This window comes from Hibiscus syriacus, unplaced genomic scaffold (assembly GCF_006381635.1).
Source record: "Hibiscus syriacus cultivar Baekdansim isolate YM2019G1 unplaced genomic scaffold, ASM638163v2 tig00112131_pilon, whole genome shotgun sequence".
Lineage (NCBI taxonomy): Eukaryota > Viridiplantae > Streptophyta > Magnoliopsida > Malvales > Malvaceae > Hibiscus > Hibiscus syriacus.
The window spans coordinates 573516-587934 of NW_024063261.1; the positions used below are offsets into that span (position 1 = coordinate 573516).

The following is a 14419-nucleotide window of genomic DNA, read 5'->3' on the forward strand; positions in this document are numbered from 1 at the left end:
AAAAATGATATATGCTTTTTTTAAGTTATGTAATTTATGTTTCAATTTTTTTTAATAGTGTTTCATGTTTTCCACCTACAATATTAATTTAATAATTTCATTTACACAAAAAATTATTTGATTGTATTGATATTTTATAAAATATTATTTAGAATTTAAATTTAACAATATTAACCAAAGATAATAATAAATATATTTTCACAGTGAAATAAGTATGGACACTTTTATAAAAAGGATAGATACTTTACAATATAACAAGTAAAAATATGACAAAACCAGATTCATTATGACAAAACCGGTAAAATTTACTTGATATGTTAAAAGTATGGACACTTTTATAAAAAAGATAGATACTTACCGATAACCAAAGTTTACCGGTTACCAAATTTTTTAATAGTTTTTCATATTTTCTACCTAAAACATTATTAGTTGTCAACATAATAGGTACCGCTAAACCAAATTTATTAAATACATTTTAATGTATCTGGTATTGCCGTATATTAACCGTATATTAACCCTCAATCCCGACACCGACCATAGTCCATAAGAAGCGCAAATTAAGTAACACTTGGATGCGCCAAGAAAGCTTTCAAAAGGAGTGAGCAAATCTTTTAGTTGCAGTTGTAAAATACTACACGGCTTTCTTCGTTAGGTTCCCGAAAGCTGTGCCCTGTGGGATGAGATGCCTCAGCCAAATACAAAAAGAAGCGTGGCTGCTGGGACTCAAGCCCAGGTCTTTACGGCCACAACGTGGAATTCTTTCCACTAAACTCAACCAGCAGGTGGTATCCATTTCGCAAGCGTTCTGAGTTACTCTTAGAAAACGAACTCAGTGAACGAACCAAAAGAACCTTCGATTATTCCTATTTTACAGGTCAATATTATTTAAGAATATATTAATTTTAATTTTAAAATATAGTAAATATAATTGATTTCAATTTAAATATTATTTTTGTTCATTATATTAAATTTTAGTGTTTGGTTCAATAAAATAATAATAACGTTTGGCTTAATGGTTAAATGTTGAATTATTCTATGTCATCTTTCTATTAAATGATACTAATATATTAAATAAAAATAAATAAATAATAGTATAAAACAATATTTGATTGAACTATAAACAAATAAAATAAATAAGAATCAATTTCAAAATAGATTATTTGTTAAAGATTTAATGTATCATTTACTTTTTTTTATAAAATCAGTCAATCAAAATTTTCTTTTTTTATTTGTTTTTGATGTGCTTTTTTTTTGACTAGATTACTTGAAGATTTTGACAGTGGTTATTTTAGGATATTTGTTGACCATAGTTGCTCTTTGGATTGCCTATATTTCTTTTTGATTTATCTAATAATTTTTATTCTCTTTGATAAAAGACAATCCAGTTGTTAAAATTCTGTATGGTGAGTGGAAGTGGGATTTGTTTCGTGACTTACTCCCTACATCGGCTATACTGTCCATCGCTACTGTTCGGCCTCCTTTGGCTATGGGAGGTCTGGATAAACCAACCTGGAGATGGGATAAGCACCGACGTTTCCCGACAAGCAGTGCCTATCTAAAGCGAGCTAATGATGAAGTTATTACAGATCGGTCTACATGGAGTGTTCTTTTGAAGTACAGAGGTTTACCTTGGTTGAGAATGCTTCTTTGGATCATTTGCAAAGGTAGACTCCTTTCTAACGAGGAAAGGGGGCGAAGACACATGGCAACGAGTCTGCACTGTGATGTTTGTGGTGCAGCGATTGAATCTACTTCTCATGTGCTCCGAGAGTGTACTCTGGCCCGAGCAACTTGGCAACAGTTGGTTCATCCTTCCCGGATGGAGGAATTTTGCAGCATGGATATGAAACAATGGGCGGTTATTAATATCACGAGACAGAATTATTTTGCTACTAATTCGACAGACTGGGATCTACTGTTTGGATCGGTAATTTGGTGTCTTTGGAATTGTCATAATCGTCTTTTATTTGATGAGAATTTCCTTGCTGATGATACTGTCTTACACCAAAGTAAACGACCACAAAATGAAGCGATACAGGTGGTTGGATCATGGGTTTTGCCAAAGCCATTGGTGTTTGTTCAGTGCTTGATGAGAGCTTTGGGGAATATTCGAAGGTTTATCCTTGGCTTGGAATTTGGGATATCGCTCGATCATGGTCCAAATGGATAGTAGGGAGGCTTTATCAGCAATTGGTTTTGGCTATGATAGGAAAGGAAGTTTAAGTTCCTCGATGTTTCCACATATTCAACTTCTTGTTAGGAACTGGAATTTGAAAATTGTCTTTGCACCTCGGGAGACGAGGGAAGCCTTCTTGAAGGATGCTTGCTCTGCAGTGAACTACAACACTGCTAACTAGCTTGTCTTTTATATTTTCTTATTCAAAAAGTAATAATAATAATAAAAATAAGATAAGTATTTAATATTTTAACCATATATATATAGTTAGGATATAATTTGCACAATGTAAAATTATTAATTTTACATATAATTAGAATTGTTGTATGATTGAAAATAGACGGCTGAGGTTAACTGCTTATTTTTTTTTACAGTGAATATATTTTTATTTCCTAATGTTAATCTTAGTTAGGGATAGACATGAGTTTGGTTGGGTCGAGTTTTCGGCCAACTCGACTCGACCCGAAAATTTTATACCCTCCACCCGAAACCTGACTCGACCTGAGTTTAGGGTAATTTCATTCGTCTTGAAAGCCGACCTGACTTTTGAGATAAAATTCGACTCCGACCCTACCCGAATCGAAATAATATAAAATTATTAATTTTATTCAATAAAATAAGGACTCAATTAAAATATATATATATATATATATATATATATATATATATAAGGTATAATTATATTTTTTAGATTAGGGATTCAATAAAATAGGGTATATTACATTTATCCCTAAATATATAATGTATAATTATATTATTTTTCAGATTAAGTTTGGTTGGGTTGAGTGTTTTTCACCTTAAACCTAAATCTAATCCGACCCGACCTAAATTTATTTTTTTCAAAAAATAACTCAACTCGATTGGGTCAAGTCGAATCAAAACCCATTCAATTTGGGTCTCATACTCATTCGTAATCTCAACTATGTATTTTTACTTATTTAGTGATTCCATGAAATATTTTCCAATGCTTTACTGAACAATGATGTATTGTGGACGAATACACTGGACACTAAGTAAAATCTAGAATAAGCGTAAAATTTTATTTACAATATAGAATTTTAAAATATTAATTAAATTGAAATTTTAATTCAATAATTATATTTAATTATATAAATAAAAATGTATTAAATTCAATAATTATGTTTAATTATATAAATAAAAATTTATTAAATTCAATTTAAAAAAAAATTCCATATCAAACACAATTATACTAAATATTTTTTTTATATTTGATATATATTTTATTATTTTTATATTTTTAATTTTATATCAACTATAATTAAAGAAATATAAGTTTTAACAATAATTTATAAATATTTAATTTGATTTAGTGATTATGTATGAGTACACTATTTAAATTTCAAGTTTGATTTTATATTTTTATTTTCCTACTTCTTTCTAATAGAATATATGGATGATGAGAAGTAAATATATTATTATTTTAATTAAAATTAAATTATAAAATATTACGGAGTTTTCTTTCCCAAAAGCTTGGACTGAGATTGGGAAAACCCAAAACTACTTTGGGCGCTTTTAAAGGTAACTAAGAAGTTCAAAATTGAACGCCCAATAAAATTGGTAAAACCACCAAATTAAAAAGAGTGTGGCTGCTGGGATTCGAGCCCAGGTCTCCACGGCCACAACGTGGAATTCTTACCACTAAACTACAGCCACTTAATGTAAATTGTTTCGCAAAAACATTTAACTTCTTTTTAAAAACTGAGCTCAGTGAAAATAACCGACGAGAAAAAAGCCTTCGTATATTCGTATTCTATATTCCTTCTTCCACCTCCCGCTGACGCAAACGCGACGCAAGGCATCTGCCATTAATACCTTAATTATAACCTTAATTTAGTTATGGCCCTTAAACTCAAACACGCTTAAATTCAATCCCCTACCACCCTAATTACCTATTATAACCATTTTAATCCCCCAACCCACCCTTTCTTTAAAAACCCCGCGTTCGTTTAGCCACTTAAGATCCATCATTTTGATAATAGATAAACTTGAATTTTTTTTTATTGAGGTTTTAAAATTTAAACCTTGAATTTGGTTTGGTGTGATCTGTAGTTTAAGTTTCGTTATCAAGGAGCCATCATTGAAACCTCTCACTTTTCGTAAATTTGAAGGCTCTCCGTTCCACTTCTTTTTCTTAGAAATTGATTTGGTGGAAGAAGTTTCGATTTTTACAACCATTTTTGAAGTTATAAATAAGGCTATCTGATCCCAGGTTTTTTGCGCAAGTAAGAAATCAATATAGCAAATTCTGAATCAGGTCTTCGTATTTCAATCTATATCTAAAACCCAATCCCTTTTTCTCAATTTCATTTTCCAAATCTATCTTTCAGCCCTCTTTTTTTTAAAAAAAAAAAAAATCTTAATCAGGCCTTCTTCTCTAGCAGGTTTTTGAGTTAAAACGCGAGATCTGAGCAATGGCAGCAAATTCATCAAATGGGGAACAACATTCACCCTCAAAGCCACCACCTTTGCCATCTCCTTTGCGCTTTTCTAAGTTTTTCCAGGTTTTTTTTTCTTTCTTTCTTTATTTATTCAATGCTAAAATGGTGATGTCAGTTAAGTTTATTGAACATGTTATGCAGTTTTCTCTTTCATTCTGCTAATCGATCTAGTGTGATTGTGATGTTTTCTACATCTGGTTAGTTGCTTTATTGTGTGAATTATTATGATATGTTGAAAAGTTATATTGAGCTTAGCCTTTGATTATGGCGTTAGAAAAATTGTTTAATGTGAGCAACCTAAAGTGGGGCAGACGATGTATGCCGGTATGGTTCCTCAGCTAATTAACTATGAACCATAAATGAGCAGTAGGTGACTGTACACTTAGCCTCATGGATCCCACTTGATTTGCAATCTAAAGTATACCAATTTGATCCAATGTGTTCTACTCTTTGTAAATTCTCGTTTTGTGATGAATCTGTTCACTGTTGGATAATCCTCCACCTAAGTCCTAACATTCAAAAACATGTGGCAGGCCATGTTCCAAAAATGACCACTTTTCCTTGATTTCTTGACGTGTAATTTTCTTTCTTTACAAAAATAAATGCCATGAAATTACTGAGAGTATTATAAGAATAAACAATTCTTCGAAAGCAATTCAGTCAGATCTACTAAGAATCAATCTTAATCTAAATTGCTGATGAATCCCAGTATAGTTGTCCCTCCTGAACAGGTAGTTCCAGAATCACAGATCATTATGGTTAAATATTCAGCTTAGATTTGTGAATAATGTGTGAGATCTTGTTTATCTATTTACTTTCTTGATTTTTATGTCCTTGATCTAACTACATCTTATATGAAGTTTGGTTTATCAGTTTCATTACATTTTGTCTTCATCTACATTTTCATTTATATCTCTAATACTATCACTGCAGTCCAACATGAGGATTTTGGTTACCGGAGGAGCTGGTTTTATTGGTTCTCACTTGGTGGACAAATTGATGGAAAATGAGAAAAATGAGGTCGGTAGATTTCCTTATCTTATCTAAGCTTTGTTTTGTTGTTTAGAGATGACAAGCAGAATTGATACGAGCATCGGATCCATCATGCACAATGGTTACTATGTTTTGTACCATTATTTATGTTTACCTTATACTCAGGTGATTGTTGTTGATAACTACTTCACTGGATCAAAGGACAATCTTAGGAAGTGGATTGGTCATCCTAGATTTGAGCTTATTCGTCACGGTAAGTTCGTAAAGTTTCAGGGTCTCTTGATATAAAAGCATTTCTTTTTGGTTATTGTTAGGTATAATATTGTGGTGAATCATAATGGGTCAGTGTGTAGCTGCTCCATAGAAATCATGTTGGCTGTTGTTGTATCTCGTATTCCAAATTCTCCATGCTGAATTGAAATGGATGGATTTTGGAGTAAAGACTGTTCAGATTATCATATTACTATATCAGAGAAACAAATCTTGAGAATTTGACATTTATAAATTCTGTATCATCATTCACTTTGCCTCCACTGCAAAGTATTGCAAAACAAAATGGTTCAGAGGGAATGGGCAGTGAGTGTAAAAGTTTTGTTTTTAATGAAAATATGTGATTGTATTTCTTCCAAAACCACTCTAATGTCAAATTACAAAAGGACTGCATTGCTACATTGGTCGAGATGGATTTCTTTTCTTTTCTAGTATTTGAATATGCATCTCTTCTTTCCTTTGCAGATGTCACCGAGACACTGTTGGTTGAGGTTGATCAGATTTACCACCTGGCATGCCCAGCATCTCCAATTTTCTACAAATACAACCCTGTGAAGGTGGGTGCTGGTTTTTCTGATTGCTTTCTAAAATATTTTTGGCCAGTTCATTAATTTTTACTCTATTTTCCCATAGACAATAAAGACAAATGTCATTGGCACACTGAACATGTTGGGACTTGCAAAGCGAGTGGGAGCAAGGTATGGGATTTTAGTTCTCTATCAATATATTTAAGTTCCCCTCGCCACTGGCTTTACTCAATTGGTATTTTGCGTAACAGGATCTTGCTCACATCAACATCCGAGGTGTATGGGGATCCTCTTATCCACCCACAACCCGAAAAATATTGGGGCAATGTTAATCCGATCGGTAAGTCTATTGAGAAAACATTTACGCATTGGCCGATCTTTTTGGTAGTTAGATTCAAATGAAACTTCTGTACTTGCAGAAGATAAAATACTTGATCTAGAAGATACATTCTCGCATTATAATGTATTCTATTTCTTCTCAAATCTGCCACAGTTCCTTGGAGATGCAATGCACATCAAAGTCTGATTGGCAGAATGCATACTGTTATACGACATTATTCTGACACTGAATGCTTCTTTCTTTAGGTGTCCGGAGTTGCTATGATGAAGGAAAGCGTGTGGCTGAAACCCTAATGTTTGATTACCATAGGCAGCATGGGATCGGTAAATTTTCTTGGTTTGCCTGAATGATGGTATCCTGTTATTTTTCTTAATTCTTAACATTGTTCTTGTATCCATTTCCATAGAGATCCGCATTGCTAGAATCTTCAACACATATGGGCCACGCATGAACATTGATGACGGGCGTGTTGTGAGCAATTTCATTGCTCAAGCACTTCGGTAAATATTATGTTATAATGTGTTATATTATGGTTTCCATATTACCTGCCTCCATTTAGTTCTTAAGTAATAAATTTGTTGTCAACTAGAACCCAATTTACTTATCAGTTACTGACTTAATCAAAGAACAAAAAGAACCTGTTGCCCTACTGTTGTTACCTTTTAGTCATTTAGAAAACTTTCTTTGCTTCTAGATTTTCCCATGAGCTAGTTTGTCTCTCATTTAACTTTTTCCTTTTTGCACTTTGTAGTGGTGAACCACTGACAGTTCAAAAACCCGGGACACAAACTCGCAGTTTTTGTTACATCTCTGACATGGTATGCTAGTTATTATGAATTTTAATGATTTTACTAGCTTTGGTTCTTTGTGATAGCATCGCTCTGTTATAATTAGATTGAATTATAACATTTTCATAAACGGCTAGGTTGATGGCCTTATTCGTCTCATGGAGGGGGAGAACACCAGTCCAATCAATATAGGAAACCCAGGTTAGCCTGCAACTTTTATGTTATAGGCAATGTTCATCTAGGATGTATCTTTAGCTCTGAGGCTTATGGCCATTGTAATGCACTTCTGCATATGTTCTTTGTACTCTTTTAGGTGAATTTACCATGCTCGAGCTTGCTGAGACGGTAAAGGAGGTGAGTTTCATAGTTTCATTTCAAATGTTGTTTTGAATGGGGAAATGCAAAGTGCTACTCTTTTTTAAACTTATCCGGTTTCGGTACCATGTTGCATTGTTGCAGCTTATTAATCCGAAGGTGGAGATATATATGGTGGAGAACACTCCAGACGATCCAAGACAAAGAAAACCCGACATCACAAAAGCGAAAGAGTTGCTAGGGTGGGAGCCAAAAGTGAAGTTGCGGGACGGTCTTCCTCTAATGGAGGAGGATTTCCGGTTGAGGCTCGAAGTGTCCAACGAGACATGAAAGTTAAAATAAGAAAAGCATGAATGATTTATACAGAGTTGGAATGGGTGATTTCAGTGCTTGTGGTGGGAAAACTGGGAGCTTATGTTATCTGTGATCTTTAGTTTATGCTCTGTGTCCCTTGTTCTTAATGATTTCATAGAAAATAAACCCCACCCGTGAAACTGGTTTAATTTTGGTATGGCATATAGATGGTGCCGTTGCCTTGAATTTTGTTCGTTACAATCAATTAATAAAAATTCCATGATGATTATGTGTTTTTACTTTCTTGACCAACTATTTAGGTGTACTATCTTGCCTATGTTTAGTCAATTTTTTTTATAACAATCCAGTTTTTTAGTGGAAGAACAGGTCAGCTAGTGCTTTCTAACCAGGTTTGTGAATCTCAGGTCAGTTATTATTCTTTTTTTTTAAAAAAAGGAATTTGTTTTCTTAAAAATTTTGAAAAAAAAAATTATTAGGGCTTTATAGTTTTTGAAAACTGCTCTTAATTATTTTAAATTCTTTAAAAAAATTAATTCGATCTTTCAAAATTTTCATTAAGACCTTAAATTTGAAATTTTCATCAAATTTTTAAATTTTTTATAAAATTTCATTAAAATATATTATATGTTTTTTAGAAAAATTGTATATATTTTAATACATAGAAACTTGAAAATATATACTACTTTTTTAATACCTTTTCTCTTTATTTGCTCACTAGGGCTTCAACTCGGTCAAACTTCCATACTGATTACTTTATTATGTATTTCTGTGTAGACTTAATTTCCAATGTAACTTTTAAATCCCTTTCTGATGTAATGATTTTATATATTGAAGAGATTCTTAATGGGAAAAGATAGGTTTCATTGATTTATAAATTCAATATAAAGAAAATAGAGTCCCATTACACTGAAATGAATCTATGAAAAAATACAAATAAAAAAATTAGTATGACCACTCGACTAAAAATCAAATCATGTTGAAATTAAATCCCATCAGAGATAGACCGAGGGGGAAACCCTTAAAGAACTGTATAGGAGGTTCTACTTCTATAACAGCTAGCTCTGTTAAAAACTACTAGTAGTAGTAATACTCATACTTGGCCATCATCAAAGTTATCAAATGCTAAGGCGCATCGAGGCGCAAAGTGTCCTGGAATCTTAAGGCGCATGAAAAGCGCGAGATTCACAAAGGTCATGAATTCATAAAGGCGAGGCACATGATATCTAAAAAATTGTAATTTTATTTTTTAATTAATTTTTATTTATTCATATAAAATAAATTGAAAATAAATGATGGTGTGACATATTTTAATTGATTTTTAACGGTGTTAATAATTTATGACAAACAGAATAATGATTTTATAGTTAATAAGTTCGAAAAATATTTTAGAAACAACATTGTATAAATTGTATAATTCATGAGGTAATGGTACATTTAACCCTATAAAGTATAAACAATGATTAGTTAATTAATTAATTAATATGGTAAGAACAGAATAGGTGCGGCTTCTCGAGTCTTCCACAGACCCGATTATAAGTCATCTCCTTTCTTCCTCGAGTCCATGCCCTTCAATTTCTCACCATCGCAATCATTTTCATCTCATTTCTTCTTATAATTCATTTTCTGAGAATCAGCAATGTCTCGTATCCTTATTCGGTAGGATTCATGTAAAATATAGGAGGAAATTTTGTATTTCTGTGTTTTTATTTGTGTTTATGTTTTGCCTTTTCTTCCTTAACACAAGCCAAATGGGCAACCAGAGAGATCGAGATCGAGAAAGGGCTCAAGCCAGAGCTACACGCACAGGCAAGAACTCCAGAGACGATGGGTTAACTCCTGAACAACACCGTGAAAGGTTTCCTCTTTGTTTTCTACTTTCAATTTTCTTTATTTTGTTATAAATTTTGCTTCTTTCTTTACTTCTGGTCTTTTGGGAATTGTGTCCGATGGGCAGAGATGCAAACGTTTGGACTGATTTACAATGAAATTGATTTCATTTTCAGCATTATGCAATCGATTTTTACAAAATTAAAACATTAAAGATCAAAACTTTATACTGAGAGATTTGTTATGGAGATTAATAAAACATTGGCAAAAAGCCTAATTGCGCCTCGACATAGCCTCGCGCCTTAGAGCCTAAGTGCGCCTAGGCTACGTGCATCGCTTCAGTATTGAAAAAGCCCCGTTCAGTGAGCCTCGCTTTTGCGCCTCAGGCGCGCTTTTTACAACTATGGGCATCATTAAGTTCATAGACCAAGAACTGGCAAACAATGGCACATAATGTCACGTTTCAATTTTCATGATAAAAAGAAAACAGAATCAAGGGCATTAAACATATTATAAAGATGTTTTCAACATTTATTCAATGCAAAATCATTAATTGATGATAAAAAAACATAATTCCAAATAGAGTGTACTCAGAAATCGATGTCTTCTGTTATTTTTTAGTTCATCAGGAAAAGATAAAAGGAAGACAACCGAGCCTCTCATAACAAGGGATTGCAACCATATAGGCCTCTCGAATCAGTTGATCACCTGCATAAACAAAAAAAACAAGGAAACATTATTCACATCTTCAGATAATGTTCAAAGTTCAAACATCTTTCATTTCCAAGTAGGGAAGATAGAACATCAGAATATAATTGACTACGATTAAAGAGTGCCAATGCTGTTATAATCCTTGAGAGGCATCAAATTATAGATTGATTTCCTAAAGTTCCTTTCTCCATGGCCATTGACGCAGTAACAAGTAATGTACTTCAATAAAGATTGTTATAAGTTCAGAACTGTCTATGCCAGAAGTAATTAAGAATATTAAAAAGACATCTCAAAGAATCTAATCCATGAAATAACAAATTTAACTCCTAGAACTTCCCAATTTTCAAAGCATACCACGTAATTCCTGGATAGAAAACTAATCGACTGCCTTGCTATTTTATCCCGACACTTGTAAATTTCTACTGAATAGTGATAACGGGTGTCCACTCAGATCAAATTTCACTTCATTTTGCTTTGTTTTGTTTCTCTCCTATCATTTTGAAGCTCTTCTTGTACCAGCATTCTAACAGACTAAAATGCCATGCCATTTTGCCTAACTCAGATTAGACACAAATCCCACAAGTCAATTCAAGTGAACTCTTAAATTGCTTTTTCTCAATGGAAAAATTGATTCCAATGTATACACATTAAAGAATGTTCAATCTTAAAGTTACCACGAACCATGAAAGACTCCAATTTTTACGTGTTCCATATATCAAAATCGAACATAATCCTCTTGCTTCTTCAATTTTGAAACATAACTTAAAAATAAAAGACACTGGAAAGGGAAATTACTGCGATTAACATTACAAAAGAAACCCTTAGCTCTTACAGTTTAAACACGAGTCTCGGATCTGCCTCACTTATAACAAAAATTGCAAAATCCTCTAAAATCCATGTAAAGGATCCACACAAGCCTTTAATCCTTGATTCAAACCAATTCACCAAAACGACGAACAAGAAAACTGAAATCAGAAAATAGGATTTCTTTACCTCTTGTGCTTCTGAGCAAACGGGGAGTTCTTCTCATCTTCCTCTGCAAAAAGGGAAAACGATTAGTAAAAATGCGATCTTTTAATTTTCATATATTCAGGCATACGAAAAAATACATATTACAAATTGACAGTAAAAAAATTGATACCGGTGAGACCAAGGGAGAACTTGGTGATGATGGTTCCGGTGACGGCGAAACCAACAAGGAATGGCCAGGTGCGGTTGAACTCCCTCTTGAAGAACACGGGCCATGGATCGAACCACCTCTTCATCTTCCTTCGGCTTTCTTTCTTTTTGTTCTTCTGATTCTTGCTGTTTACTTTGGTTGCTGTAAACAAGGGGAGGAGATCGATATTTGTTATCGTTGAAGAAGTTAGATATTGGTTTTATGATGGCCGTCGGATTATCAGACGGTTTTGTTGAGATCGGGTCTATAGAAGGGGTTTGGGGTTTGACGGGCTTAATCAAACTTGATCAAGCCTGTCTCGTTAATGGGCCGTGAGCAAATAGTAGAGTTAGGTGTATCAAATTTCAAAAAGGGTCTTTAAAATTTGAGCAATTGTTCAATCAAAAATTAATTAAGTTGCTTATTTTAGTCACATGTCTCAACTCCTTTTCAAGAATGTAAATGACTCTTTGTAGATATTTCTATATAATTAAGATGTTATTTTACATATTTTGTTTGATGTTTACATGTACATGTTTTGAAACGAGTGTCTTTTGCATAATTACAAGTCTAATCGATTTTAATAAATTATTATTGATTTAAGAGTAATGGTTTTTGAGAATAACGACTGGTTTCAGAGACGTCCAAAAGAAAAATATTTGCAATTTGATCCAATTTTTAAGGTGCATGCAAGAAGATATTAATATTATATATAGCCGGAAACAAGGTCAAGCGATGACACATTGATTGATTAGAATTCTATCGAAGTCGGATCATAATTAAATCAATTCATTGGATTATCAAACAATTATTAATAATCAATTTAGGAATTATATTATTATTTATATCAAATACGAGTTCTATGTTAAATAATATCATAAAAATTTATCAGAAATACAATCTACTCATAACCTTTGATTTTCAAAACTGTAATACCCCAAATTTTGATCAGTGACTAAAATATAAGTTTTGAAAGTTTAGTGATTAAAGTATAAACTCTAAAAATTATAGGGACTGAAATTATAATTTTTAAAAGTTATATATTTTAGCCGAACAGTTTGGAAGAAAAATATTTTAGTGGAAATCATATTTTCAGTATGAGATTTGTGTTAAAGGCTATAAAGCGGTAAAGTTCGATATTGAAATCGGAAAATCAGATCGAATCAAAATTTCACGAATGTGAAGGATGCTAGATAAATGTTAGAAATATTATTTATATATTTTTAAAAAGTGAAATTTAACATGGATCAATGGAATTAAGGTCGATTTTCTATGATAAGCCAAAATTTTAGAATTAGGTGACTAAATTGCAATTTTCAAAAATTTCAAGGATAAAAGTATATAATCAGAATTGAGATATTTTTTTATGGATTTGATGATGTAAGGGATGATGTCATAAAGTGGTATAGATGAAATTATTAAGTTTTATTAAGGACAACATGGTAAAGTGGATTAAATGAATTTAAAATTCATTTATATTAGATAATGACATGTGTTAAAAGATATTTTAGAGAGAGAAGTTCAGCTCATCTTCTCCTTACTGCTGTGAGACTCCATTAATAAGGTGATAAGCTTTGTTTTTAAGTTTTGGTCTATTTTTACTAGAATTCTAAGTTAGGTTATTAAAGATAAAATAACATACATGAAATTCTTTCATTTGGTATAAAAATCTTCATGTTTTCATGCTGAAGCTAGTAAGATGTTGATGAAGGGGATGTGTGATTTTTATGATTAAAGATCAATTCTTCATATTAGAAGTATTGTAAGAATTGATGAAGAACTTAAAGATGTAAATTAATGAAAAACAGTTTAGATTTTGAATATGACAGTGAGTTTGAAAATTTACCATAAATTCTATAAAAATTATTTGGAGTTGATTTTTTATATATTTGTGTTCATATGTCAATATAGTTTTGTTTAAAATAAACGGGGATCAATTTCAAGGTATATACAAAAAGATATGAATTTTTAACTGAGGAAAAGTCAGAAAAAACGAGGTAGCAGATTTTGCACAAAACAGATTTTGTCGGTGAACTTTGAAAATTCACCATAAATTGTACATAATAAACTAGAAGGAGTTCTTTATATGGATATATTCGTATTTGAGTCTAGTTTTCAACGGAAGAAACAAAATTAAATTTCAGTGTGTATATCAATACAAAATACTGATTCTTTAAAGGTAGTGTGAGTTGTCTGAATATTGAAATTTTAGAATTTAAGTGGAAATGGATTAGAAGTTGAAGAGTAATGTTTAAATGTTTGAGTATATTTTTTGATGCTTGAAATTGAAGTTAAATGGCAAGAGGCCATTTTGAATAAATTGGAAATGTTGAGAAGAATTCTAAAAGAATTCATTTTAATGGTTAGATGGTGGAATTCGAAAGGTTCCAAAACTTTGGGGACTTGTTTGCAAGTTCTTAAATGTAGAAATATTATTTGAGTAAATTATTGAATGCTGAAAAATTTATTAGTATGCTGAATTTTGAATTAAATATTGAGTTGAGGTTGAATTACAAATTTATAAAGTTAAGTGTTGAAA

At 32.1% G+C, this 14419-nt stretch overlaps 2 protein-coding genes and 1 non-coding gene across 10 annotated transcripts; 1 reads left to right on the top strand and 2 right to left on the bottom strand.

Annotated features, from left to right (window-relative positions):
- Positions 1-3778: 3778 nt before the first annotated feature.
- Positions 3779-3850, bottom strand: TRNAH-GUG. Its single transcript has one exon. It is a non-coding gene; the product is annotated as a tRNA-His (tRNA).
- A 332-nt stretch (positions 3851-4182) lies between these two features.
- Positions 4183-8381, top strand: LOC120174939 (UDP-glucuronic acid decarboxylase 5-like). 6 transcript variants are annotated; one of them, XM_039181667.1, is made up of 13 exons: positions 4183-4419; positions 4576-4698; positions 5569-5655; positions 5794-5881; positions 6364-6455; positions 6532-6596; positions 6677-6765; positions 7011-7088; positions 7172-7265; positions 7517-7583; positions 7691-7754; positions 7867-7907; positions 8013-8381. In XM_039181667.1, exons 2-13 carry the CDS (start codon positions 4609-4611, stop codon positions 8196-8198), a joined length of 1041 nt encoding a protein of 346 aa, XP_039037598.1. In that variant the 5' UTR covers positions 4183-4419; positions 4576-4608; the 3' UTR covers positions 8199-8381. The 6 variants fall into 6 exon arrangements, with proteins under 6 accessions (XP_039037598.1, XP_039037597.1, XP_039037594.1 ...); XM_039181666.1 differs by having other exon boundaries at positions 4184-4511; positions 4550-4698; positions 8013-8380; XM_039181663.1 differs by having other exon boundaries at positions 4185-4451; positions 4579-4698; positions 8013-8380.
- LOC120174940 lies at positions 8136-12103 on the bottom strand. Of its 3 annotated transcripts, XR_005521209.1 has the most exons (3): positions 11863-11961; positions 11715-11757; positions 10520-10718 (listed from the first exon to the last, which is right to left on the bottom strand). XR_005521209.1 is itself a non-coding variant. In XM_039181669.1 (2 exons), the coding sequence occupies exons 1-2, from the start codon at positions 11984-11986 to the stop codon at positions 11711-11713; spliced, it is 171 nt and encodes a 56-aa protein (XP_039037600.1). In that variant the 5' UTR covers positions 11987-12085. The 3 variants fall into 3 exon arrangements, 1 of the variants encoding a protein (XP_039037600.1); XR_005521210.1 differs by lacking the exons at positions 10520-10718; positions 11715-11757 and adding an exon at positions 8136-8147 and having other exon boundaries at positions 11863-12103; XM_039181669.1 differs by lacking the exon at positions 10520-10718 and having other exon boundaries at positions 11711-11757; positions 11863-12085.
- Between the last annotated feature and the right edge of the window lie 2316 nt (positions 12104-14419).

Coding starts and splice junctions, on each gene's coding strand:
- LOC120174939 (XM_039181667.1), top strand. CDS start 4,609: ATGGCAGCAAATTCATCAAATGGGGAACAACATTCACCCTCAAAGCCA. Junction 7,584..7,690: donor TTTGTTACATCTCTGACATG/GTATGCTAGTTA, acceptor ATAAACGGCTAG/GTTGATGGCCTTATTCGTCT. Junction 7,755..7,866: donor AATCAATATAGGAAACCCAG/GTTAGCCTGCAA, acceptor GTACTCTTTTAG/GTGAATTTACCATGCTCGAG.
- LOC120174940 (XM_039181669.1), bottom strand. CDS start 11,986: ATGAAGAGGTGGTTCGATCCATGGCCCGTGTTCTTCAAGAGGGAGTTC. Junction 11,758..11,862: donor GTTCTCCCTTGGTCTCACCG/GTATCAATTTTT, acceptor CCCTTTTTGCAG/AGGAAGATGAGAAGAACTCC.